Genomic DNA, 26,457 nt, shown 5'->3' on the forward strand with positions numbered 1-26,457 from the left:
AGTCAGTCATGCAGAGCACAGAAAACTTTACTTGTGAATATCTGACATAGTAACATCTTTTTAAATGGAGGGAGTCTTTAACTCCCCCCCGCCCCCAAAAAAGAGGATTGTCAATATGAGCATAGAGCAGGAGGGAAGTCAGACCAGCAGGTGGGCAGCCAGACAGGGAGGTGGAGGGCAAGCAAGCAAGTTATTTTATTATGATTTATTACATTTAATTAACTGCCCCATACTGGCTCTGGTCAATGTACGACATACCATTTAAAAACAATATACAAATACAGCACATAAATTAATTAAAATTATAAAAGCTTAGATAGCATCCAATAGGACTACCAGGGCATCCTGCTGGGTGGGGGGAGAAAAACTTTCAAAGTGTATGGGGGAGAAAGGAAAAGGTGCCAGCTGAACCACTGCTTTCCTCAAACAAAATCCTCGTGGAACATCTCTGCCTTACAGGACCTGCAAAATTGTGTAAGATCCCGAAGGACCCTGATGTTATCTAAAAAGCAGAATCAGGATAGCAGCAGGGATTGCAACAATGCTGCTGGGGGGAAGCATAAGCCCAAGCTGCTACCACTGCTGCATGAGTCAGGCCAGTGGAGCTGCTGCAAACAGGAGGAGCAAGAACTCCCCTCCCCACCATAGCATAAGCCAGGCAGATGGTGACATTGCAGGTGAATAGTTGGCATGGCAAGTAGATAGAGGGAAGGAAGGGATTCTCCCTAGTCATGAGTTCCCCCACTTGTCCTTGTTTTAAAGCAAACACAGCATTTCATTCTGCATTTACTCACAAACACTTGATAAAGTCATACATTTAATACTATGTATAGTTAAATTCTATGTTTATATATCCACATTACATAAACAAAGCTTGAATTCTGCAAACATAGATGCATGTTTCTGGCTGCTAACAGAAGATTCCCCCATCTGCCTAATGAAGGCTGGAAGGCAATGGAACCCTCACAACTCAGCATTCTATCCCACAGGTGGCTTGGCTTGCTTGGTACTGGAATGCTGGCCTCTAAGTAAGAAGTAAATAAAACTGATTCACAGGATTGATTTGTAGGTTAAAATGTCCCCATTTCAGATTAATTAGTTAGACTTGGGCCACATGCATGCCAAAACCTCAGCTATATGCTTTGTTAGGGGTCTTGTCCTCCAAAGGGGCTTACATAGTTCTCCCCCTCAAAATAGCCCTGTGAGGTAGGTTAGGCTAAGAGTTGCGACTGGTCCTACGTCACTTTTCAAGATTTCAAGCCTGGGTCTCCCAGATCCTAGTCCAACACTCTAACCACTACACCACATTGTGAACTCATTGTGAACATTGTTAGCTGCCTGAAAAATCTTTTCTTTTTTACTTTTTAGGTTATTAAACAGAAGATGACTACAATCTCCAGGTCACAGAAATGTTAATAATTATGAACATAACAGTCCATGCACTAGATATATACAACAGTGAGCAGTAGCCACATAACTATTTCTATGGTATGATTAACCCTTAGGAGCTTACATTCTTAATATCATCAGACAATCAAAAATGAAAACAGGTGGAGCAAAAGGTTACTACCAAGATAGGGGAGGCAAATTTAACAAGAGATGCATGTGAAAAGCATATGCAGGTCCGTATTTGAGCAGAGTGGGCATAGAAGAGACTGGCTAACAATGATGCAGTGCCAGAAGTCTGTAGATTAAATACAAGTAAGGTTTCCAGCACTGTTACAATGGAATAAAGTGAAAAGAGGTCAGTCATGCAGAGCACAAAAAGCTTCACTTTTGAACATCTAGCAAACAACATTTGCATATTCTGCAAGCGTATTTCCACAATCACAACTCAGTTTCTATAGAAGACAGCAGAATCCATACAAAAGTCATATGGCCAGAATCTGAGAAAGGCTGCATATTTAAAACAATTGTACACCAGACAAAAACAGTTGCACTGTTTCAGCAGTGTATAACACAGCTTCTTATGCAATTCAAGAACCTGTTTTAATTCAAGATAATTAGAACACTTTACCAGAAATTCCGTTTTCTATTGTGCTTATCATATGGAATAGATTTCAGGATAATCAGAATACTTTTTTCACTTACCACAAAATAGGATCATTAGCCAGCTCACTGAACCGCTTACACACACAAGCTGCTCTACAAAGATCCTGCTCCAGCAAGTAAGAAAATATTTTCAAAACCACTTCATCTGGTAACTTCTCTTGAAGATATTGTTCTGCAGGTGCTGCTAGTAAAATAAAACATGGGTAATTTTATTGATGTTCCTAACCTACCTATAGTACTTCCCCACCCCCAACCCACCCCAAAAACAAACCATGGACCTTCTGTACTTCTCTCTGTATAAAATGGCTGAAACAAAAATAATTAATCAGACATTTTGCACCAAAATTCATTTTATTAATATTTTCTATTTAAATACATACATATACTCTTGTCACTAGATCTAATGAGTTTAAGTTACAACAGAATGTATTTTGCTGAAATATTAGAAGAAAATGCCTAAGAGTAGGAACAACTCAACAATGGAGTATACAGGGAGCACTCCCTTGTAAAGGCTGCGCAGCTGTCTGGGATTCTCCAGCTTTAATATTTCCTCCAATGACCAGGGGTTGAATTAAATGGCCGGTAAGACTCTAGACTGATGTCACAACAGTCTAGAGTCATGTTGGTGTGAAGCAACAGAACCAAGTTCGAATCTAGTGGCACCTTTAAGACCAACAAGGTATAAGCTTTTATGTTCAAGCACATTTCTCCAGATACAATGAAATGGAAATTACAGTCCATACATATAGGAAGAGGGTCACTACTCCATACATATAGCAGAGGGTGAAGATATTTAACAGATTCAAGGACCAAACGGGAATAACAAACTTAGCTTCTATGGTTACCATTTGTTTGGGTTTAATTCTGGGGGGAAACATAGTGATGGAAATAAATATGACAAAATTGGATACTTATGGGCAGATGTATCCTTAGTTGCGGAATGCTGACAGCAATTTACTGAGATCCTATTATGCTCCATTTGTCTCCTCTCATGCATAGTCAACTTACAGCATCTTCTTCTGCAGAGTGATCTCCCCTTCTCCAGACCAGAGAACTACATTTCAGTCTGCCGTTTCAAATTACATTACATCCTACTTTTCATTGCATGACAATCTAATATTCTAATCTATTCTAATATTCTCTATTGCCTCAGTACCCACCTGATGGTCAAGAAACTAAGCCAGAATGGTACCCAAAGACTGATTACAGACCAGCACTTTGGGTCAACCCAGAGACGCCTCTGAAGTTGACCCCAAAAATCTGTACAGATGGCAACATCTGCCGGCCGTCCTTCTCCTGTCCTCCAGGTGCCTGAGACCAGCTCAAAAATCTTTGAGCTGGCCATCAGTCGCCTCCTCACCACCTGGACGGGGAAGGGCACAAGCGAGGCGACTTGGTGGTGTGGAGTTGCCAAGCTGACCCAAGCTGGTCCCAGGTTTTTTTAAAAAAATAAACCATCCAGAGTGCTGGAGCGCTTGTGTACATTGAGCGCTTGCCCCCAAGGGAAAAACAAAGAATCCAGCTTCTGGGGCACCTTCCTGGGTGGAGGCACCCAGCCGCCGCACAGACGGGATGGGGGCAGCATGCGGGTGAGCGTGCGGAGGCATTGCGACATCTTTTTGAGTCATCCTGATTTGGGACACCTCCAAACCACCCCAGAATGCCCGACTGTTCTCAGCCAAAGAAAACCTGTTCAAAGACAGGCCCAAAAGAGACAATAACAGAACATCACTAGTGGTCACATACAGCTCTCAGCTCAAAGCACTTCAACTCATCATTAGCGACTACAACCTCTATTGGTAATGGCAGTTCTCTCAAGTACAGAGGGACAAGCCTTTTCCTCCACACAGACAGCTCCCGAATCTCAGACAAATCCTCACCCACAATAATGCAGCATCTAATCTGAACATGGACAATGGTACTAAAGCTTGCAATAAACCTATATGCCAACTTTGCTGCCACATACACCCAGACAACACAATCACTGCACCTAACTACATCATCTACACCATCTCAGGCATAAGCACATCTTCAAACATTGTATATGCTATTAAATGCCAACAATGCTCTTTGGTTCCCTATATAAGGCAAACAGGTCAAACCCTATGTCAATGATAAATGGACACAAATCTGACATCAAGAATCAGAAGACTGAGAAATCTGTAGGACAACACTCAGAACAATGGAATCCCCAGGACTTAACAGGGATATTTGTTTCTTATCTTACTACATATGCCAACCTTATTCAACCTTATCCAACCTTATTTAGGGGAGGGACAGTGGCTCAGTGGTAGATCATCTGCTTGGTAAGCAGAAGGTCCCAGGTTCAATCCCCGGCATCTCCACCAAAAAAGGGTCCAGGCAAATAGGTGTGAAAAAACTCAGCTTGAGACCCAGGAGAGCCGCTGCCAGTCTGAGTAGACAATAATGACTTTGATGGACCAAGGATCTGATTCATTGTAAGGCAGCTTCATATGTTCATCTGAATTCTTACCAATTCCCCAGAAGGGCGATACGTCCTCTTTATTTTATTTCTTATTCTGAATAATAGATTAGTATAGCAGACAGTAATGTAACCTAATGAATAGTAGAGTGTAATGTAATTTGGAAAAGTAGATTGAATCAGGAGCCTTGGCAGTAAGTTTGGGGGGGGGGCAGGCACTGTAGATACGGATCTGCATATGCTGGATGTTAATACATAAGGCTCTTCACACATCCAAGGTATCCCAATTCCTCTATGTGAGGTGTAATGAAATGGGACTAGAGATGGGCATGAACTGGGAAATGGTGGCTTGTGCTGGTTCATGGTTTGTTTGATTGTATGACCAAACAAACCAGAAACCAAAGGAATCACCATTTTCCCCGAACCAGTTTGTGGTTTGTTGGTTCAGCATGGCTGGGGGAGAGAGCGGGAGGCATTTAAATGCCACCCCTTCCCCTTTCCAGCTCACAATCTCTCCATTGCACCCTGTCACACAGCAGGGGACTTGGAAGGGCCTTCTACTGGCTGCCACCACTCTGGTAAAGGTCTGCCTGGGAGGGTCCAGGGCTCCACCCAACCCCTATCTTCCTTCTTAACAAAACACCTTCTATCCATGACTGAAGAGATGTGAGAACCAGTCAGTATAACAATAATTAGTTTATTATAAGTGCTCAAAACCAACCAGTGAGTTTTAATTATTAGTACAACAGTGAAAGGAAAAAACAGTAAAAGTGATGCAAATAAAGTAACAGCACTGACGTTCCCTTCCTCTAATGCCCACAGACTTACCGCCCGCTCATGAGGATCTCTTCCAACTGCAACTTCACTCCAGCCAAGCCTTTCAAGAGAGAACACTTTCCTGTCTGAAGATAGACCTTTTATTTCCTTCCTTCCAGATCCCACCTCTCTAGCCTTCACTGGGCAAGTTTTCCCTCCAAAACTTCCCACCCAATCAGAGGGACAGAAGGGATCCTGGGAAATGTGGGCTCTGTAGCTACTCTGATACAGGCTTCCCTGGAGCCTGTAGGTGTCATTAAGCCTAGGATCATGACACACCCAATGGGCCCATCGAGTATGATCATGCCACTGCTGCAACACAACTTCTCTGGACTCACGCTGTAGCCATGGCACGATCTCTCAATTGTAACCTATGGGCCCACAGGGTACAATGGAGAGATCGCTTTCCCTTTCTCTCTTCCCTTTACCAGTTGGCCAGCCCTGGCAGGTAGGCTGGGGAAGGGAAGAAAGATTGGTGAGAGGTCTACTTGTAGACTTAGCTGAGCTGACTGTTTGAAGCTGGACAGCCCAGCAGAACCTGCAAAACAGCTGATCCTGTGGGGACAGGTCTCCCCATGGGCTCAGCTGGGGCTTTGAGGGAAGGCAGCTTGAACTGCCTTCCCTCCCAGGATTGATTTCCACAGACTATGGAGAAGTCTACACAGCAGGCCTCAGATTCAGCAGGAGCTCATAGGAGTGCAGCTTCTGAACCTTTCTGAGGGTTCCCCCTCTTCCTCCCCCGCCTACCTTGTCCACTGAATAGTAGGTGCAGTTGCATAACAATCCCTGGATCAGGAGAGCGGGCAGCCAGCCAGTCACCAGAGGCTTTGTTACACTCCCAGCAGTCCTCATTAATCCCTGGAGAAGCCCACACCATCCTTTCTCCACTTCTTATGTGATTTTGGGTGGCGGGTGACTTGCTGGCCTTTTGACCCACACATGGATCTCTAGCCAGCCCAAGCAGGCCTTGCTCTCCCAGGGCTCTCCTTTCTTGCACTGGGTTGCTTTTGGCTGGGGGGCATATGTTGATGAGTTATACTAATGAGCTCCACCACCTGTTTTTCTACAAAATAACCCGTGCTACATAGCACATTAGCTGTCTACAGAGCATACTAGCTCTAAGGCCCTGGTGAGTATTGGTCCCTGGGACAGACTGTCTGGAAGAACTGAAAGCATCTGGGGAGGAAGGGGGGGGGGAGTTAAACTGCCTCCCTTCCTGGGATTGGCTTCCACAGGTGCCCCACGAAACTGATCCCAGGAGGAGAGGCAGTTAAACTGCTTCCCCTTGCCTTTCCCAAGAGCCCTGCAATCGTGTGGTGCCTAGGGAAGCCAAGGGTTGGAGGATAGGCATGAAACCTCCCCAAGCCTCCATGGGAGGTTTGGAGAGGGTTCGTGGGAGGCATGTTTCTCAAACCCTTGGTTCACAAACCATGAACTGCCCAGTCTGTCCTTGAACCATGGTTCCTAATTTGGTTCATGCTCATTCCTAACTGGGACAGAAGGATGGGATTAGACCTGTGGACACAGAATTCACTGTTGGGAAATGTTGTTGGACCTAGAGAGAACTCCAGTTTTCTGGGTTACACTTCTGAGGATGTCAGTCACAGTTGCTGGCAAAATGTCAGGTCTCATAATGCCAAGACGGCCACACAGCCTGCAAAATCTACAACAACCAATGGACTCCAGCCATGAAAGCCTTCGACAACATATTGTTGGGAAACCTCTCGCAGTGGCTGAAATGGAGGTTTTGTAAGTGCTTGGAGAACATGAAGTCTCCAAGGAGGAAAATGGTATACTACTTGCAGGCTGGAAAATGCCACTTCTCTGAGGAAACACTTGATGGCATGAGAGAGGACTGCCCTCAACTGCAGACAGAACCAAGGCCAAAGCCTGTCTACAGAGTGTGCTAGCTCTAAGGCCCTGGTGAGTATTGGGCACTGGGACAGATTGTCTGGAAGAACTGGAAGTGTACAGGGAGGTTGGAATGACAATGCAATCAGTCAGGTCTGAAAACCAAGGCTTCCTCAGCTAATGTGGAGCCAAGAAATTCACTTTCGCTTGAATTTGTTCAGAGCAGTGGCATTCACTGGGATGAGAGGAAAGGCATACAGCAGGCCAGCCAGCCACCTGAAGAATGTCCTGCCCTTCTCCACTGAGGGAAGTGTAATGAAAAGTCCGCGGATAGGGTGGAGTCCGCGGACAGGGTGGAGAGTGTGTGGAGGACGGCCAGTGGGAGAGAGTGAGAACTACAGCCTATCCTGCAGTCTTGAATCACTGGGGCGACAGCCGCGCAGCTGTGGGCAACGGGGGGGGGGGGGCGCTAGTACCTCCCTGGGTCCCTGGTGCTGTGTGGAGGCTGCCTTGGGTCCCCAGACTGCATGACCCTCCCCCCTTCCCCAATAACAACGCCAACAATAGCAACAATAAGAACTATGCAGTTACACCATCTAAGAATAAGATCATGATCAAGATTAAGAACTAATTTCCCCCTCCTTTGCTGCCTTGCACCCCTTGGACACTACCGCACTTTAATTTTCCATAATTTTCTATAACGTAAGAAGAAGAACTTTGCACTTTAGCACTTTGCACTTATCACTCCGCTACTCTGTATACAGCAGCATTTTACCCTCTGATTTACTTGTCATCATCAGTTGACGAGCTGGTGCCCACCATAGTAGATGATTGGCCTGGGGATTCCGGTACTCCTGGGGAGGGGAAGGTATGACGGTGGGAGCAGGCAGACCTATAAGCGAAGGAGGCCAAGACATGAGAGTGCTCGACCACCTTCCAGCCTGCGTCCCATCCCGACAGTGACAAGTAGCGGGACCAGGCGAATTCACTCACCTCCGACACTGGTGTTATGTAATGCCAGGTCCATTAACAATAAGACCGCTGTCCTTCGGGAATTCCTGCTGGAGCAGGATGTGGACCTGGCATGCGTGACCGAGACCTGGGTGCGAGATGGGGAGACCATGGCTCTCTCCCAGATGACACCCCCAGGATACTCGGTCTTTCACCAGTCCCGGACCAGCGGGCGGGGGGGAGGAGTGGCACTACTCATACGAGAGGCTTACTCCTTTAGGGCTCTCCCGGCCCAGGAGATCCCGGGCATTAAATGTGCCGGCCTGATGTGGGATGTTGGGGAGGGGTTGGCGATCTGGCTGGTGTACCGACCGCCTAACGCACCAGCCAGCGCCTTACCATTCCTGGTGGAGGCCGCGGCAGGCTGGGCGTTGGAGTGCCCAAGGCTACTGGTCTTGGGTGACTTCAATGTTCACGCCGACGACGCAGCCTCCAGTCAGGCGATGGATCTAGTGTCATCCATGGCGACACTAGGACTCTCCCAGGTTGTTACAACGCCCACTCATCAGGAGGGACGCATGTTATACCTGGTCTTCGCGGCGGGAGTATCAGTGAACGATATTGCAATGGAAGCAGTGCCATGGTCGGATCACTTTGCCCTCAAGCCTCGTATGGATGTGTCACCCCAAACCTGTTTAGGCGGAGAGCATATTTTAGCTCGCCCGCGGAGCTTGATGGACCCGGAATGGTTCCTGACGGCCCTGCGGGATACCTGGCCCACTGGCGATCCCCTGGATGATCTGGTAGAGTCCTGGAACGATGGACTCTCCAGAGCCATCGAGGTGATCGCACCTAGGCGCCCTTTGCGCCCCCGCCTGAAGCCGTCGCCCTGGTTTAACCAGGAGCTGCGGCAATTAAAGCGGGGACTCAGACGACTGGAGAGGCAATGGCGGCGTACTCAAGACGAAGTGACCCAAACATCTTATAGAGAGAGTTTGAAGGCCTATGAGATGGCAATCAAATCCGCAAAGAAGGCACACTTTGCGGCCAAGATTGCGTCCGCAACTTCGCGCCCGGCACAATTGTTTGATATAATTCGAGAACTTACAACGCTGCCACAAGGCAGGCCAAATTCTATTGAATTGGAAATAGGCTGTGAGGCTTTTGCGAAATATTTTGCGGATAAGATCGCGTCACTCCGCCTCGACCTCCCCGCCAGTTTTGAGACAGTTAGCATAACTGAGGCCCCGAGCATGTCTTCGGATCACATTCTGGATGGTTTTAGCCCCCTCAGCCTGGAGGAAGTTGACAGGATTCTCTTATCTGCTTGCCCAACAACTTGTAAACTGGACCCATGCCCTTCCTGGCTTATTAAATCTTGCCAGAGGGATCTTAGATATCCTGTACGGGACATCATAAATAGATCCCTGACGGAAGGGCATTTTCCAACGCCGCTTAAAGAGACAGTGGTCCGCCCCCTCCTTAAAAAAACATCTCTAGATCCGGCCCAATTGGCACACTATCGGCCGGTTTCAAATTTGCCCTTTTTGGGCAAACTTATTGAGAGGGCAGTGGTGAGGCAGCTACAGACTTTCCTGGAGGACACTTCCATCCTTGACCCACTTCAGTCCAGCTTTCGCCCAGGCCATGGGACGGAGACAGTGTTGGTTGCCCTGGTAGATGACCTTCAACGGCATCTGGATCGGGGTGGCTCGGCAGTGCTGATGTTGTTGGACCTATCGGCGGCGTTCAATATGGTCGACCATCGGCTGCTGACTTGCCGCCTCGCCGACGCGGGGATTCAGGGGTTGGCCTTGCAGTGGCTTTCCTCTTTCCTTGAAGGTCGGGGACAAAGGGTCGCGATTGGGGGGGAGCTATCCCAGAGGTGCACACTCGACTGTGGTGTGCCCCAGGGAGCGGTTCTCTCCCCGATGTTATTTAATATCTATATGCGACCCCTTGCCCAGATTGCCCGAAGGTATGGGCTGGGGTGTCACCAGTATGCTGATGACACCCAGCTTTATCTGCTTATGGACGGCCGACCGGTCTGCGCCCCAGAAAATCTGTATCGGGCACTACAGGCCGTGGCTGAGTGGCTCAGACTGAGTGGACTGAGATTAAATCCTGCGAAGACAGAGGTCCTTTGCTTGGGTCGTCGGGGACCGGGGGGGGGGGGGGGAATCCCCTTGCCAGCTTTTGACGGCGCGCCGCTGATGGCAGCGGATAGGGTCAAGAGCCTGGGGGTACTATTGGAGCCTTCCCTAAAGATGGAGGCTCAGATAGCAGCCACTGCCAAGTCCGCGTTTTTTCATCTTAGGCGGGCAAGGCAGTTGGCTCCCTTCCTGGATCGCGACGACCTAGCAACAGTGATCCATGCTACGGTCACCTCGAGGTTGGACTACTGCAATGCCCTCTACATGGGGCTGCCCCTGTGCCGAACTCGGAAATTGCAGCTGGTGCAGAACGCCGCGGCCCGGCTGTTATTGGGCCTCCCAAGATGGGGGCACATTCGGCCGGGTCTTCGGGCTCTGCACTGGCTCCCAATAACATACCGAGTCCGGTACAAGGTGCTGGTTATTACCTTTAAAGCCCTATATGGCCTGGGACCTGCCTACCTGAAGGACCGTCTCTCCCCACATGTTCCCCAGAGAGTACTGAGGTCGGGAACTCAAAACCTTCTCGCTATCCCTGGGCCAAAAGAAGTCCGCCTTAAATCAACTAGAGACAGGGCCTTTTCTGTTATGGCCCCTACATGGTGGAACCTGCTGCCGGAGAAGGTGAGGGCCCGGTGGGACCTTATTCAGTTCCGCAGGGCCTGTAAGACAACCCTCTTCCGGCTAGCTTACACCTAACTGAGATGGGAAACAAATGTAGCTTACTAGACTTTTGCTATTTATATTGTTATAAGACTGGATGTTTTAAGGTTTTAAATGTTTTGACTATTTTAACTGTTTATATATGTAAATGTTAATTTAAATTTTGTTTTATTGTCTGTTGTGAGCCGCCCTGAGCCATTTTTGTGGGAAGGGCGGGATACAAATCATAAAATAAAAATAAATAAAGATCATCCAAAAAAGGGATGCATGTGGAGTCCTGGGATCTGAGGTTTGCTACAAGGGCAACAATCACCTTTGTGAACACCCTCAGGGCCAAAGCTAGTCCTAAGGGCAGGGGCTTCCACAAGCGAAGCAGAAGTAATTCGGTGTGGGGGAAAATTAGGATGTGTAGGTAAGCCTCTGAGTTCTATGGATGTCATGAAGTCCCCTAATATAATAACCTCTGCAATTGACTTTAGTGTCTCTATTATGATTTTTTTTATATAATGAATTTGTTGGAATGAAGGGAGTGTAATAAAGGCTCATGTGGGAAAGAGAAAACTCAATGGCACAACCTTGCCTGGTAGTGTGTTGCACCCAAGTTTTGGACATGGATGCAGTCCATTTCTGCTAGAAGAGTTCCAGTCTGTCCCCTACTAGTGGAGGCCTGGGGTCAGGAGTTCTGTGGACAAGGTTCGTTGCCTCTGTTGCCCAAGTTTTGCCCTATATGGACTGAGAATTGGACCTGAAGGAAGACTTTGGGCTGGACCAGGTCAGTCTTTTAGTCTGTATGGAATCTGAGAGAAATTTTGAAGATATGAAAGGACTGGGAGTTAAACCCCTTCTGTCATCTATCCTCTTTCTTGGAAGAAAACAGACCATTGGATACTTATTGTGAAGGAACCTTCTACTCTGAGGAAAAGAGGACATCTTGATAGGATAATTCCCACTGTCCAATCAAGGAAGGCAGGAATTAATTTTCAGCTTCCTGTCTTTAGCCTCGTGGGGGTTACCCTCTTCAGTTTGGCAACTCTACTAGAAATGCAGACTTAAGCTATTATCTCTACAGTAGGAGAAAAAACAGGTGAACAAAGGCTGAGACAAGAAGAAAAACCTGCTTTATTGTCTTCCTGATAATGACTTTGGGAGGAGCAGGATCCTTTACGGTAAGTATCCAATCGTTGGTTCTCCCTCTGAGATGGAGGACATCTTGATAGGGATCTCCCAGAGCAGTATCTTCAGTTCACCATCACTTATGACATTCTGCAGCACTCTTCTGCAGAAGGCGACATCGGCTGAACAGTGTGTGTTAATTTTCTGAAGTCTGATGAAGGCAGATAGCGAAGACTAGATTGCTGCTTTACAGGCTTCTTTGATGATAGCATGCCTGACAAAGGAATGCCGCATTAGTGGCAGCACTCTGGACAGAATGATCTGTGATACCTGAAGGGACTGCACTATTATAGCCTTTATAGGCCTCAATGATGCAAACCTTGATGGTGTTGCTTATGGCCGCCCTGACACTCTTGTTTGGAGAGAAACATATCATTCTTTTTTACTGTAATACTTTAGAAGCTGGTTCACTGTAAGTAATATTTTAGGGCTCTTCTAAGATCAAGAGTGTGCCAAGTCTTTGCCCTAGGATGCTTAACCTCTGGACAGAACAACGTTAGGTGAAATTCTTGGGATCTGTGGAACGCAGAATTAACCTTGGGAATAAACACTGGATCACATGGTGGTTTGGTGAGAGCAGAGAGGACAATGTGAAGTTTCCACATGGGAAATCTGTGAGTTTGTGGTGGGTCCCTCAGAGCCACGCCTTGAATAAAGTGGATGATATGGGGATGACAGGAAATGTACACTCCATTGATATGGGGCAGAACAGTAGCTAAGGCAGCTATCTGCCATTTCAGTGTGGGAACCTTAAGCTTTCTCTTGACTCCATCTTGCAGGGATTCTAAAATTGAGGCAAGTGATGCTTTTAATGGGTTAACCTCCTTTATTCTGCACCACAGTACGAAGGCTTTGCAAGAAGTATATTCTGTTGAGGGCTTTTCTTTAGGATGCCAGTAGAGTCTCCACTACATCAGGACTGTATCCCAGTCATAGGAAGCACCTCCTTTCAACCTCCAGGTGGTCAAGTGCATTCAGGAGTCTGCAGTTTTGTTTTTGTTTTTTTGCTATCCACATTTCCATGGTCCACAGAGAAGGAGGGAGAGAGGAGAAAGGAGAGCAAGCGAGGCAGAATCAATGGGAGGGAAAAGGAGGAAAAGAAATAAAAAGTAAATGGCATAGGGCAGAATTTATTTGCCTAGCTGCACTTCCTTCTGAGGCAAGAAATAAACTGAAGAGGGTGACACCCATGTGACTGTGAAAGGAGGAAGCTGAATATTAGTACCAACCTCCCTTGATTGGAAGGTAGGAATCACCATATCAAGAGGTCCTCTGCCACAGAGGGGGAACAGCCCTACCTTCTTTTTATCCTTGGTCTCTATTAGGGTATCATCCAGGTATTGCCAAACAGCTTACCCCCAGGAAAGGCCATGTGGCTACATTAGCCACAGTCTAATTCTTCAGCCATAAATTCCTCCTTGCCACCACAGTGGAGGCCATAGCCTTTCAGGAAAATATCACAGAATCAAAACTGGCATCAGCCATGAAGGATGCAGCTCTCTAGTCTAGAGAGGTAGTCAGTGAGTTTCCTTGATAAACTGGGCGTTTCCCTCATGAGTTTACAAAGCCACATGATAGAGGTTCTAGCCATGAGGAAGGTGGCAGCTGAAGTTCTAATGGAATAGGTCATCACTTCATCTCTGCATAAGGCTGCCACTGTTTCAATCCAGTCCTTGACATCCTTTAGTGAAAAATTGAAGAAATGGAAAGGTCGAACCCCAAGGTTAAGGTTATGAACACCTCTGTGGCCACATCCTCACCCTCTGGATCTCCCTGAGGAGAGGGTGAAGTTGCAGACTTTTTATAAGCTTGTAGAATAATGGTGGCAACTCATGAGAAAACAGTCTGTGAGACTGAGTAGCCTGCTGAGGAGGGTCTGCATCTGATAGTTCCCCATCCTCTCTGAGTCTGACTCCGAAAGCTCAGAATCAGAGTTATAAATATGCTCCCCCAGATGGGAAGACCTTGGGGAAAAGCCCAGGAAGAGGTGAGGGAAGGGCTTTTTTGTGCCCCATTTAGTAGGCCAAAAGGATTTTTTGGCAATTCGAATCTGGCCCCGTGTAGCCTGCTTTTTAGGTGCGACGTAGGCTGACAAGGTGGGCGGGGGGGGGGGGCACCCAAAGAACCATGTCTCTTTCTGTCCTGGGACTGCTCTCTTCTGACCATTTGATTATTAAAGAAGTTTATCAGCCACTCGTGAAATACCCACCGGGGCAATAAAGACATCCACCTCTTCCTGGGGAAACAGGATTGACCTGCACACTCACCACCTCTTGATCAGTTTGCATCTGTGCTGCTGAAGGGCCCATGAAAGCAGGATTGACCTGCACACACCTCTTGATCAAAGTCCAGAGGCACCTTTAAAACCACACAAAAGCTTATACCTGAAATTAAACACTGTTGGTCTTAAAGGTGCCACTGGACTCGAACTTTGTTCTATTGCTTCAGACCAACAAGGTTACCCACCTGAATCACTTCTTGATCAGTCTGCATTTGTGTTGCAGAGGAAGTGGCAGGTGCTGCGAGATAATGGAAGGATTCTGGCACCAAAGATCTCAAAGCTGGCTGAACTATTTTCTTGAAGCTCTTAAATTGGAAGCAGCCAATTTACACCTTGGCTTTTGCTTCTGCAGCCCTCTGTTGTCCAGCATGATAACCCCTAAAACATCTGTGAATCTGTCAGTCATTTTAAATTCAAATGATATAGTTGCAGGGGTTTAGTGGTAGCTAGTCACTCCAAACAGAGCAGAGGTGGAATGGGAGGACTAACAGGGATGGGGTTGTTTACCCCCTCCCTCCAACGAAAGCATTTGAGAAGAAAAACACAAACTAAGGCACACAAGGAAAGAAATGATTACCTAAAAAGGAACTCCACAGCAGAAAAAAGGTCAAAAGCAACTGGAGCTCCTCTGAGTCCTGCACATGCAAAGGAGGCAGGAAAAGAACTTAAGAAGGAAGTACACCTCCTGCGGGGATGGGGGAGGTATTACCTAATATTCTACCTCCACGGATTCTGGAAGAAGGAGTACCCAAATGTCAGGATGTTCTCCTCTCCTTAAATGAGAAGAAAGCAAACGGTCTTTGCCACCCACTACTGTTCATTCATAACATGTTCAATTACCAAGAAGAGTTTGAAGGTCGGCTACCCTGAGGTTCTGTCAAAACCCAAGCATTCCAAGGTGCTGCCATTTTTTTTACTACCTGCTTTCTGAAATAAATAACAGGCAACTTACTTGATAAATCTTGTGATTTTCCAGATACTCTTGCACGTTTTGCTCGATGACCAAAGTTCTCTGTAGCAGAAGTAGAGGCACCCTAGCAAGTTTTCAGAAAAGAAGATTAGCCAAGATGCAGCTCTTCTAAAACACTCAAGGCCCTCTTCTCTTTTGCATTCACATATGTAGGACTCCCTCCCACTGTATGGCAAAGGATCATGGCTTAGAATGTATATTCAGATAGTTGTTGGGTTTTTTAAAAGAGTTGTCTTTCTTCCATTTTGTAAATTTACCAGGCAATAGGAGGGTGGCAGAAGGAGACAGCTCTTCCAGGCAATCGGATCAGACATTAAGAGGAGTACCAGAACTGTCTGCCCAATCATGACAGCTCTCCAAGCTGGCCCACAGCTTGACTCCATTTCAGGTCTAGAGGGGCTTTTTTTGTTTTGACTTTTTGAGTCCTGGTAACCTGCTACTAGGGAAGACCTCCTTGTTCCTCAGTACCTGGACATCTTCAGGAGTAGTTTTCCCACAGTGAACATCATTTAATATTATTTCAAGTTTTTCTGTGTTTTTTGTTTTTGCCTGAGGGTTGTAGTTGAGAGGGAGAATGCCTTTTTTCTTCTTTCTGACTGTTTTAAAAATAGTTTCCTTGTTTTTCTTTTGTACTGTTTTTTAAGTGTCTAAAAGGCTTGTCCTGTTGGGTTATCTTCTATAGGCTTGTTTTAGAATTTTTAACTGCACTGTATTTTCTCTGTTTCTAAAAGGTTTTTAATCTTTAAAGGTGTTGTGCTGGGGCAGGGGGTTTCCCAGGTTGTTACTGTTGTTAAATTTGTCTCAAGATGATCTCTCTAGATACGCATCCCTTTCCTATTGTTGATTATTCTGGGTTCCACAGGTTGCTTTAAGTTGCCTATCCCTGCTTGCAGCAAGCTGAGCAGGACCATGTTTAGGACTGCAAAGGATCATGTGAAAGCACAAACGTTTTGCACTTGTGGAAGAACTGTGAACTTTACATCTGACATTTGGACCTGCCCTCAGTCACAACATGCATATATCTCACTGAGTGTGTTCTGGTAGCAACCCAAGGATGTTCAGGGTCGGGAAAGGGCACCATCACTAGGCAGAGTGAAAGGGGCTGCCAGACTGGCCATTGCCAGGCTTTACTCCACACTGAGGTACTGGATGAGGCACAAAAAGTGGCCAACATCTACTAGACTGGTTTTTAATTTAATGTTTTAATGTTTTATTGTTCTATAATGTAATTCTAATGTTTTATTTATTATGGTGTGTTTTTATGGATTGCTGTTAGCCGCCCTGAGCCTGCCAAGGTGGGGGAGGGCGGGATATAAATGAAATTAATAATAATAATAATAATAACATCTCTGCTGCCCTCAAAATGCAGCTAGTGACATAGGTAGGCAGGAATGTCTCAATGGGCTACATGATGACTGATAGTGCAAATATTAGGGCAGCAGCATAGGACCCGAAATATATTTACTGCAAGAAGGAATCAAATCCTGCCTAGAACCTCTCATCAAGCAGGTGGTTTACATGTTGGTGACCATGTATGACCCACACATCAAAGGCAGCCTTGACAAGCCTGCTAGCCAGCTAATTTGCTGGAGAGACAAATAATGAACCAGAAAAATTCTGGAATTCTGAAAAAGATAAAACAAACTAACAACTGAAAATCCCAACATGATATTGGAAACTCAAATAATTCAGAATACTGATGTGGAAACCGTTCATGAAATCTTAAATCTAAAAAATACCGATTTGTTTTTCAAATGTACATCTCTAATCATAGCCATTGCATTATGTATCTGCTTAAAGGACATATCATGATTATTTTAGAAATACCTCCATGCTGTTCTTTGTAGGACAAGCTGTTCTTTTAGGTAAAAGAGTTTTTCTGCGAAGTTGGTAAGGACTATTTTGTGCACCAGGACCTGATTCTTCTGCAACCATATCTGCAGGTACATCATCATCTGCAAAACACACAAACACACACCTTACATTATTACATTAAATAATTTAACGCAATTAAACAAAAAAAGGTGTTATATTCAGGACTTTTTTTGTAGCAGGAACTCCTTTGCATACTAGACCACACACCCCTGATGTAGCCAATCCTCCAAGAGCTTACAGGGCTCTAAGTACGGGGCCTACTGTAAGATCCAGAAGGATTGGCTACATCAGGGGTGTGTGGCTTAATATGCAAAGGAGTTCCTGGTACAAAAAAACCCTGGTTATATTTATATATTGTTATGTAATAAACCACTCAAATTTACAAGTATATTGTTACACTGTTCTCCTAAGCACAGTGATGACCATTTACAGGAGGGAAAGCCGTCTAGCATTACAAATACCATTAGCTATAAATAAAATACACCGGTATTGTCATTTTATCCAGCCTCAGTTAATTACAAGACATGTTAACACGATTACAAAATGTCCTCGATTGCCTCAAAACAGTAGCGGGCGTCTTTTTTGGCAAGTGTGAAACAAATCAGGGACATTTATGAGACAGTGCCACTTCAGTATGCGCTACAGCAGTGAGATAAGAACATAAGAGAATGGCCCATCCAGTCCAACACTCTGTGTCACACAGTGGCCAAAAAATATTTATATTTATATATATATATATATATATATATACACACACACACTCACACACACTGTGGCTAATAGCCACTGATGGACCTCTGCTCCATATTTTTATCTAAACCCCTCTTGAAGGTGGCCATGCTTGTGGCCGCCACCACCTCCTGTGGCATGTGAATTCCACATGTTAATCACCCTTTGGGTGAAGACGTACTTCCTTTTATCGGTTTTAACCTGTCTGCTCAGCAATTTCATCGAATGCCCACGAGTTCTTGTATTGTGAGAAAGGACCTCTTTCTCTACTTTCTCCATCCCATGCATTATCTTGTAAACCCCTATCATGTCACCCCAAGGTCGACGTTTCTCCAAGCTAAAGAGTCCCAAGCGTTTCAACCTTTCTTCATAGGGAAAGTGTTCCAGCCCTTTAATCATTCTAGTTGCCCTTTTCTGGACTTTCTCCAGTGCTATAATATCCTTTTTGAGATGCGGCAACCAGAACTGCACAAAGTACTCCAAATGAGACCGCACCATCGATTTATACAGGGGCATTATGATACTGGCTGATTTCTTTTCAATTCCTGTCCTAATAATTCCGAGCATGGCATTGGCCTTTTTTATTGCAAACGCACACTGTTTTGACATTTTCAGTGAGTTATCTACCACGACCCCAAGATCTTTCTCTTGGTCAGTCTCTGCCAGTTCACACCCCATCAACTTGTATTTGTAGCTGGGATTCTTGGCCCCAATGTGCATTACTTTGCACTTGGCCACACTGAACTGCATCTGCCATGTTGACGCCCACTCACCCAGCCTCAACAGATCCCTTTGGAGTTCCTCACAATCCTCTCTGGTTCTCACCACCCTGAACAATTTAGTGTCATCTGCAAACTTGGCCACTTCACTGCTCACGCCCAACTCTAAATCATTTATGAACAAGTTAAAAGAGCATGGGACCCAATACCGAGCCCTGCGGCACCCCACTGCTTACTGTCCTCCACTGCGAAGACTGCCCATTTATACTTACTCTCTGCTTCCTATTACTCAGCCAGTTTTTGATCCACAAGAGGACCTGTCCTTTTACTCCATGACTCTCAAGCTCTCTAAAGAGCCTTTGATGAGGAACTTTATCAAAAGCTTTCTGGAAGTCAAGGTAAACAACATCTATTGGTAAGTCAAGTAAACAACATCTATCCTTTGTCCACATGGCCTGTAATTTCCCGGATCTCCTCTGGAACCCTTTTTAAAGATGGGGGTGACATTTGCTACCTTCCAGTCCTCAGGAACGGAGGCAGATTTCAATAAAAGATTACAGATTTTTTTCAGAAGATCCACAAGTTCAACTTTGAGTTCTTTCAGAACTCTCGGATGTATGCCATCCGGATCTGGTGACTTATTAGTTTTTAATTTGTCTATCAGTTGTAGGACCTCCTCTTTTGTCACCTCAATCTGACTCAGGTCTTTCAACACCCCTTCCAAAATAAGTGGTTCTGGGGTTGGGAAAAAGTTTTCATCTTCCACAGTGAAGACGGAGGCAAAAAATGCATTCAGCTTCTCAGCCATTTCCCTATCCTCCTTCAGTAATCCTTTGACCCCATGGTCATCCAAGGGCCCCACTGCTTCCCTGGCTGGTTTCCTACTTCTAATATATTTGAAGAAATTTTTTATTGTTGGTCTTTATGTTTTTTGCAATATGCTCCTCATAGTCCCTTTTTGCCTACGTGATCACAGTCTTGCATTTGATTTGCCACAGCCTGTGTTCCCTTTTACTAATCTCACTTGGACTGGTTTTCCACCGCTTAAACGAGTCCTTCTTAACTTTTACAGCTTCCATTACTTTGTTTGTTAACCATGCAGGCCTTTTCTTATGGCTGTTTGTGCCTTTCCTAACTTGTGGTATGTATTTTATCTGAGCTTCTAGGATTGTAGTTTTAAATAGTCTCCAAGCTTCCCCAAGGGTTTTGACCGTATTTACCTTTCCTTCCAGTTTCCTCCTCATATTCCTCCTCATCTCGGAGAATTTACCCCTTTTGAAGTTAAACGTGGTTGTGGCCGTCTTTTTGGGCAACTCCCTATTTATAAAATGGTGAAATCAATAACATTATGGTCACTGCTCCCAAGCGGCACAATCACTTTTACATCTCTCATCAAGTCTTGGGCATTACTTAGGACCAAATCCAGGATCGCCCCACCCCTGCTAGGTTCTGAGACCATCTGCTCCATAGCACAGTCATTGAGTGTATCAAGAAACTCAATCTCTTTCTCTCGACCAGAACACATATTGACCCAATCAATCTGCGGGTAGTTAAAATCACCTATTACGACACAGTTTTTATGTTTAGCTGCTATCTTTAAGCCTTCCATCATATTATAATCGTCCTCTCTCTTTTGATTTGGTGGGCGATAAACTCCCACAGTTAAATTTCCTTTTGGGCCCTCTATTTCAACCCAAAGCATTTCTAAAAGTGAATCTAATTCTCTGTCCTCAGTCTTACTGGATCGTATATCCTCTCTGACATACAGAGCCACCCCACCTCCAACCCTTCCCTCCCTATCCTTCCGATATAACTTATATCCACGAATCACCGTGTCCCACTGATTCTCCTCATTCCACCAAGTTTATGAAATTCCCACAATGCCTATGTTTTCTCCCAACACTAAGCATTCCAATTCAACAATTTTACTTCGAATACTTCTAGCATTTGCATACAAACATCTATAATTTCCCAGGCAAGCTAGGCCCGGCACCTTCCTCCTGCCACCTCGAGACTCTGGCAGACAGTCCATACTGCTTGTCACCATCACAGTGGACAACTCTGATCCGTTACCCGGTAGAAAAATAGCAGCCAACCTTTCATCTCTTTGAGATGAGTCCTCCCGAACCAGAGACATTTCATCTTCTGTCGGCTTTCCACCAAGATTTAGTTTAAAAACTGCTCTGCCACCTTTTTGATTTTAAGCGCCAGCAGCCTGGTTCCATCCGGGGACAAGTGGAGACCGTCTCTTTTGTACAGCTCCCGTTTGTTCCAGAAAGCATCCCAATGCCTAACAAACTTAAACCCTTCCTCCTTACACCAACGTCTCATCCACACATTGAGACTTCTAATTTGTGCCTGTCTCTCCTGCCCTGCATGTGGAACAGGTAGGACTTCCGAGAAGGCTACCTTGGAGGTCCTGGCCTTAAGTCTCCCACCTAGCAGCCTAAATTTTTCCTCCAGGACCTCACAACTGAATTTCCCCACATCGTTGGTGCCAACATGCACCACGGCCACAGGCTCCTCCCCAGCACTATCAGCCTATCTCCTACACGCGTAATGTCCGCTACCTTCGCACCAGGCAGGCAAGTCACCATATGGTCAATACGCGGTTTTGCCACCCAGCTGTCTACTTCCCTAAGGATCGAATCACCAACTACCAAAAAAAACCCCTCTCCTCCTGCTCAGGGATGGCTCCTTGGCGCGAAATGATTCCCGCTCACCAACCGAAGAAGAGGTCCCTTCTGAGGGCGCATTCCCCTTATCCTCGGCACGGTGCCCTGTTCCCTCTCGACCCTCACGCTCTCTGGCAGCAACGGGGCTGCTACGTTCAGAGCGGGGCTCATCTAATAAGCTCCCGAGAGTCTTCCCCAAGTGCCTAACTGACCGTCTCTGCTTCTCCAGGGCAGTCACCTCAGCCTCAAGGGTACGAACTCGTTTCCTGAGGACCAGGAGCTCCTTGCATCGAGCACACACCCAAGACTTCTGTCCTTTGGGCAGATAGTCATACATGTGACACTCAGTGCAAAACACTGGAAAGCCCCCACCCCCCTGCTGGCATTCTATCTTCATTTTATATATATATATATATATATATATATATATATATATATATATATATATATATATATATATAATATACAGTCCTCTTTAAATGCTGTTTGTTTAAGTGGCTCCCCTTCTGGAGGATCAACTTGCCTTATTGGGAGAACAAGGAAATCATGGATCTGGGTTCCTGGTCCTTAGGGAGCCCCCAGGCCAAGAGCCCTTTAGCTCTCGCCCTTCGGCTCACGCCAAAGGTTCGTGCCTTTGGCAAGGCGCAGCTTAAAATGCAAAGAGGGTGGAGCAGAGGCATTCCTAAGCAATCAGCAGCAATCACTCTCAATCTCTTTCACCTTTAGCCCACTCAACCAAACAAAGACCAAACAAAGAGCAGTTCCCCAGCTATCACAACTCAGAATTTTAGGCAGCCCCACAAGCCTCAGAATGAAGTCTTTCAACTCAGAAATTCTCAGCAACTTCTCCAGCTATCTCAGCTATCAGAGCTGCTCTGCTCTGTTCTGCTCCTCTCAGACCTCTGTGAGATGTGCTCAGCCTTTGGCAAGGCGCAGCTTATAATGCAAAGAGGGTGGAGCAGAGGCACTCCTAAACAATCAGCAGCAATCACTCTCAAATCACTCTCAATCTCTTTCACTTTTAGCCCACTCAACCAAACAAAGAGCAGTTCCCCAGCTATCACAACTCAGAATTTTAGGCAGCCCCTCAAACCTCAGAATGAAGTCTTTCAAAACTCATTCCTAGCCTTCACACCACTAGTTTTCTGAAAGGGCATTATGTGTATGTGTGGGGGGGGGGCCCTTCTGTTCTCCGTTTCAAAGCCCAAGAGCTGACCATCCCAAACATCTATGATGCATTTTTGAGAGCTAGGAATCTACCTTTGTGCTAATTTTCACTAACACTAGCCAAAGTACCACAAAATAGTGATCACAGACTTCACCAGACCAGATGTTAAGAAACACACTATCTCCCAAAGACAATGCCCCCATCCCCCATTGTTTCCAAAAGAGTATAGTCAAACCAGAGAATCTCTGCAGTAGAAACTGAAGGAGAGGCATTTTTGCAAGCCCAGCAATGTACCAGTGCCACTGTGGCAACACCAGCTAATGTCAAACAAAATTACAGTCCAAACCAGGAGGGGTGGAAGCCCAACAGAACCAGCGCAATATACAATGCCCAGCAAACCCAGTACCTTCTCTTAATAATATTAACAAAGGTTTGCTACTATACTACTCTTAAATACATTTTGACACCAAGCAGGAAAGGTATGAGAAGGTCTTAAGACCAAGAAGTGAAAATAAGGGGGGAGGTTGCACAGAAAAATTAGGTAAAGGGAGACAGAAATGAATGAGAGGAATGTGGAAAAGAGAGAGAAATTAAGAGAGGGAAAGATTGTTTTATCTTGCTGTAACATCACAACCACTGCTTTGTAAGATCTGGCTGAGCTAACCTGCAGGCTGTATTGTAATATCTATAGCTGTAATAGCTATCAACATGCTGGCTTGGTTGTACAATCTGTTAAGCAATTTTGCTTCAGACTTGGAGAAAGAGAAGTCTAGCTGATCCTAGTGCTCAGATTTCCCTGTGCCAAGAGTGCCTGCAACCAGAACTACATTTTAAAAATAAAAGGAAAGATGCTTACTGGATACAGCACAATGTCAGCTTCAAGGGCCCTTGAAGCTGCACCTGGGACAGAGCACACACACACCCTGCCCTGCCTTTGGTATGCCACTGCACTACAAGTATGAAATCACAAGTACTTGTCATTTTATCCAGCCTGAGGTAGTAACTGGTTTTATCGATTCTACTGGTTAAATAATTGTATTTTGACCAACTGTTGTACATTGTCTTGACTCCAGCACTAGCCAGGATACAGCAATTCATCGTCTAATAAATAATAATAAGACATATCCAGTCCTCACCCCCACTATTTTGGAGTCATTTTGCCTCTGCTGTAATGCTCTACTAAGTATGAAACAACATAGCTAAGAACATTCTGGGAGAAACGGGCCTATAATAAAAGGTATGTTCCACCATCTTCCCAACTCCCAGTTAAAGTGTACTAGAAAGCCATGTTGCCTTTATCATTTCTGGCATGCATAATGCAGATTGCCTACTTGGGATTTAAAAGTGCAGCAGTGCAGTCCCAGGCAACTTCACTCAGAATCCTGTATAAGTCTATTAAATGGGGGGTTACTTCCAGGGAAGTGTTCTTACTATTACACTGTAATTTGACTGCTGGCCTTCTACTTACTTGACAGCTGCACACTTAAATCACATATTTCACACATAGCAAGAGACCTGCAATAACTGCTATACTGGTGACTGAACAGTAACTTCAGAATAGGAACAAATACGTGAAGAACTGCATACCATTTTAGTTAAATTAGTAAGCCTCCTTTAATTAATTGCTTTATGTAGTGATCCTTGTAAAAGAGGAAATTCCAGGTATGTTTGGTGTAGTGGTTAAGTGTGCAAACTCTTACCTGGAAGAACTGGGTTTGATTCCCCACTCCTCCACTTGCAGCTGCTAGAATGGCCTTAGATCAGCCATAGCTCTTGTAGGAGTTGTCCTTGAAAGGGCAGCTGCTATAAGAGCTCTCTCAGCCCCACCCTCCCCACAAGGTGTCTGTTGTGGTGGGGGGGAAGGTAAAGGACATTGTTACCACTTTAAGACTCTGAGATTCAGAGTATAGGGACAGGATATAAATCCAATATCTTCTCTTCTTTTTTCAGTAATATTATCCATATTATCAAACTTATATGAACATGTGTTACACCTGTATAAAACTAGTTAACCTATTTAATTTGAAATATTTAACTAAGAAATATTTGAAGATCATGAACAACAAAGGACAAATAAGACACCACTTTAATACTTACCTATTCTATACTGCCTATTTAATTATCCTTGCTACTCAACTATTAAGCTTTTCACCTTTGTCCCATCTGCTTTACATGCTTACTCTGCAGCACATTCCTGTATGTGCCAGATACTGTGTCCAGTCTTGTCTCCAAGACCTAAGTGTATCTCTCTCTCTCACACACACACACACACACTGAACATGCATTTACTGTGTTCATTGTTTACACTTATGTGAATACACAGAAATCCTTTCTTTTCAAGGTTCAGAAATAATGTTCTAGGTTAAAATAATTCTACTTCTTTTTCCATTCAAGCAAGAAGGTTAGGAGCATTTGCTTCTCAAAAAGCAGCCTGCCTTGCCTCATGACAAACCTCTACTGAAATGGGGATGGTGGTGTTAAACCAATCTGATAAAACACTGGGGTATGCCACATCACAAAAGATATCCCCTACTGGCCATGTCCAAGCCCTCTGCAGTTCTTTTGCATACAGCAATACTTTGGATCTTGGCCAGTTCATAAACCAGCAGAAAAAACTTCTGTGTTTAGGAGGAAAACAAATATCCCAATAACATAAAGAAACAATATAAACAGTGTGACAACACTTAACTCATCAAAAGTTTATCACATATATTTATCCACCCGGAACCCATACTTATTTGTCAGTAAACAACACATGCTTTTAAAAACTAGCATAGTGTCAATATTTCTCTCAGTAAGTCAGTGTCCAAGATCCATTAATTCTGAACTTGCACTTTGGGCTTCATAGTCCACAAAAAATGGAAGGGCTAAATTAATTGAAACAAGGTTTTTGATTTTATTTATTCATTGAACATACCCTTTCAAACATTCAATCTAATATAATAGGACAGGTAAGCAACAAGTTTCACTGTCCAATTATATTAACAAACTTCAAGTGTTCTTCAACCTCTGTATTCCCTTCCCCCATGCCCTTACAAGGCTCAGAAATCAATCAAAGGCATGGCAAACTACCATTTTGTCAAATCAAACCAAAAACTGATTTTTATCTCCTCCCTGTAAATTGGAATTAAACCATAGTTTGGAATGCTGGTTTTGAACAACTGGAACAGTTTGTGGTTTGGGCATAAGGATAAACTATACTTTACAGCAAAAGCGGAATTAGTTTCTGAGCCAGGAAGAAAGAGAAAGTGGAAAGATGAGCCTGAGGATCCCCACCCCGGCTTGATGCTGTAATGACAAATAAGGTTTGTCTTTATATGTGAACCCTGACTGACAGAAAACAATATACTTTGCAGACTCCTGGACATATTACTGGATTAAACGTCTGAAAATATTCTGTATTCTGTAGCATTTAGAAGTATTTTTCTAACTAGTCAAATTCAATGGCAACACTATTGTTAGTTATTGACTCCAAAGCTTGGATTCAAGCCATGTTTGTTTGTTTAATCATACTTATATCCCACCCTCCCCAAACGAGCTCAGTAAAGCAGTTTAGCAGTATGATGAATTAGATTAACAGTATTATTTTAAAATATTGATGTAACAGTGTTTTATTGATCACTTCTTTAGATTTCTAGCCCACCTTCTGCTACACAGCAAGGCTTAGGGCAGGTTACTACAATAGATATAACATTGTAAACACAGTAAAAACCATACATAACAATAAATTAACCTACATAAAAGCAGTTAATCCTAAACCATTAGACAGTAATCCATAGCACAATAGCTACTCTCAGAACTCTACATCTCTGTGACCATAGATGATAAAATACTAACTCAAGTTGGTATAAGAAAAATAGAAAGAGGTAAAAGCAGGGGAGGCCAATACAGATGGAATTCTGCCACCTCAACTGTAGGCCTTGTAGAATATATCCATT

General features: G+C 44.8%; 1 protein-coding gene across 3 annotated transcripts in view; it reads right to left on the reverse strand.

Annotated features, from left to right (window-relative positions):
• FBXO11 (F-box protein 11) overlaps positions 1-26,457 on the reverse strand; it is a 170,676-nt gene that overhangs the window by 72,199 nt on the left and 72,020 nt on the right. For 2 of the 3 annotated variants that reach the window (XR_009555909.1, XM_060248908.1), the window contains exons 2-4: positions 17,181-17,308; positions 15,336-15,417; positions 2,092-2,236 (exon numbers count right to left, since the gene is read on the reverse strand). Coding sequence is in view for 2 of the 3 variants with exons in the window: in XM_060248908.1 (XP_060104891.1) it covers positions 2,092-2,236; positions 15,336-15,417; positions 17,181-17,308 (355 nt within the window). In the remaining variant the exon portion in view is untranslated. The remainder of the gene's footprint in view (positions 1-2,091; positions 2,237-15,335; positions 15,418-17,180; positions 17,309-26,457) is intronic. The other variant, XM_060248910.1, reaches the window with a different exon arrangement.

The sequence above is a fragment of the Heteronotia binoei genome, chromosome 1 (assembly GCF_032191835.1).
Source record: "Heteronotia binoei isolate CCM8104 ecotype False Entrance Well chromosome 1, APGP_CSIRO_Hbin_v1, whole genome shotgun sequence".
NCBI classification, from domain to species: Eukaryota; Metazoa; Chordata; class Lepidosauria; order Squamata; family Gekkonidae; genus Heteronotia; species Heteronotia binoei.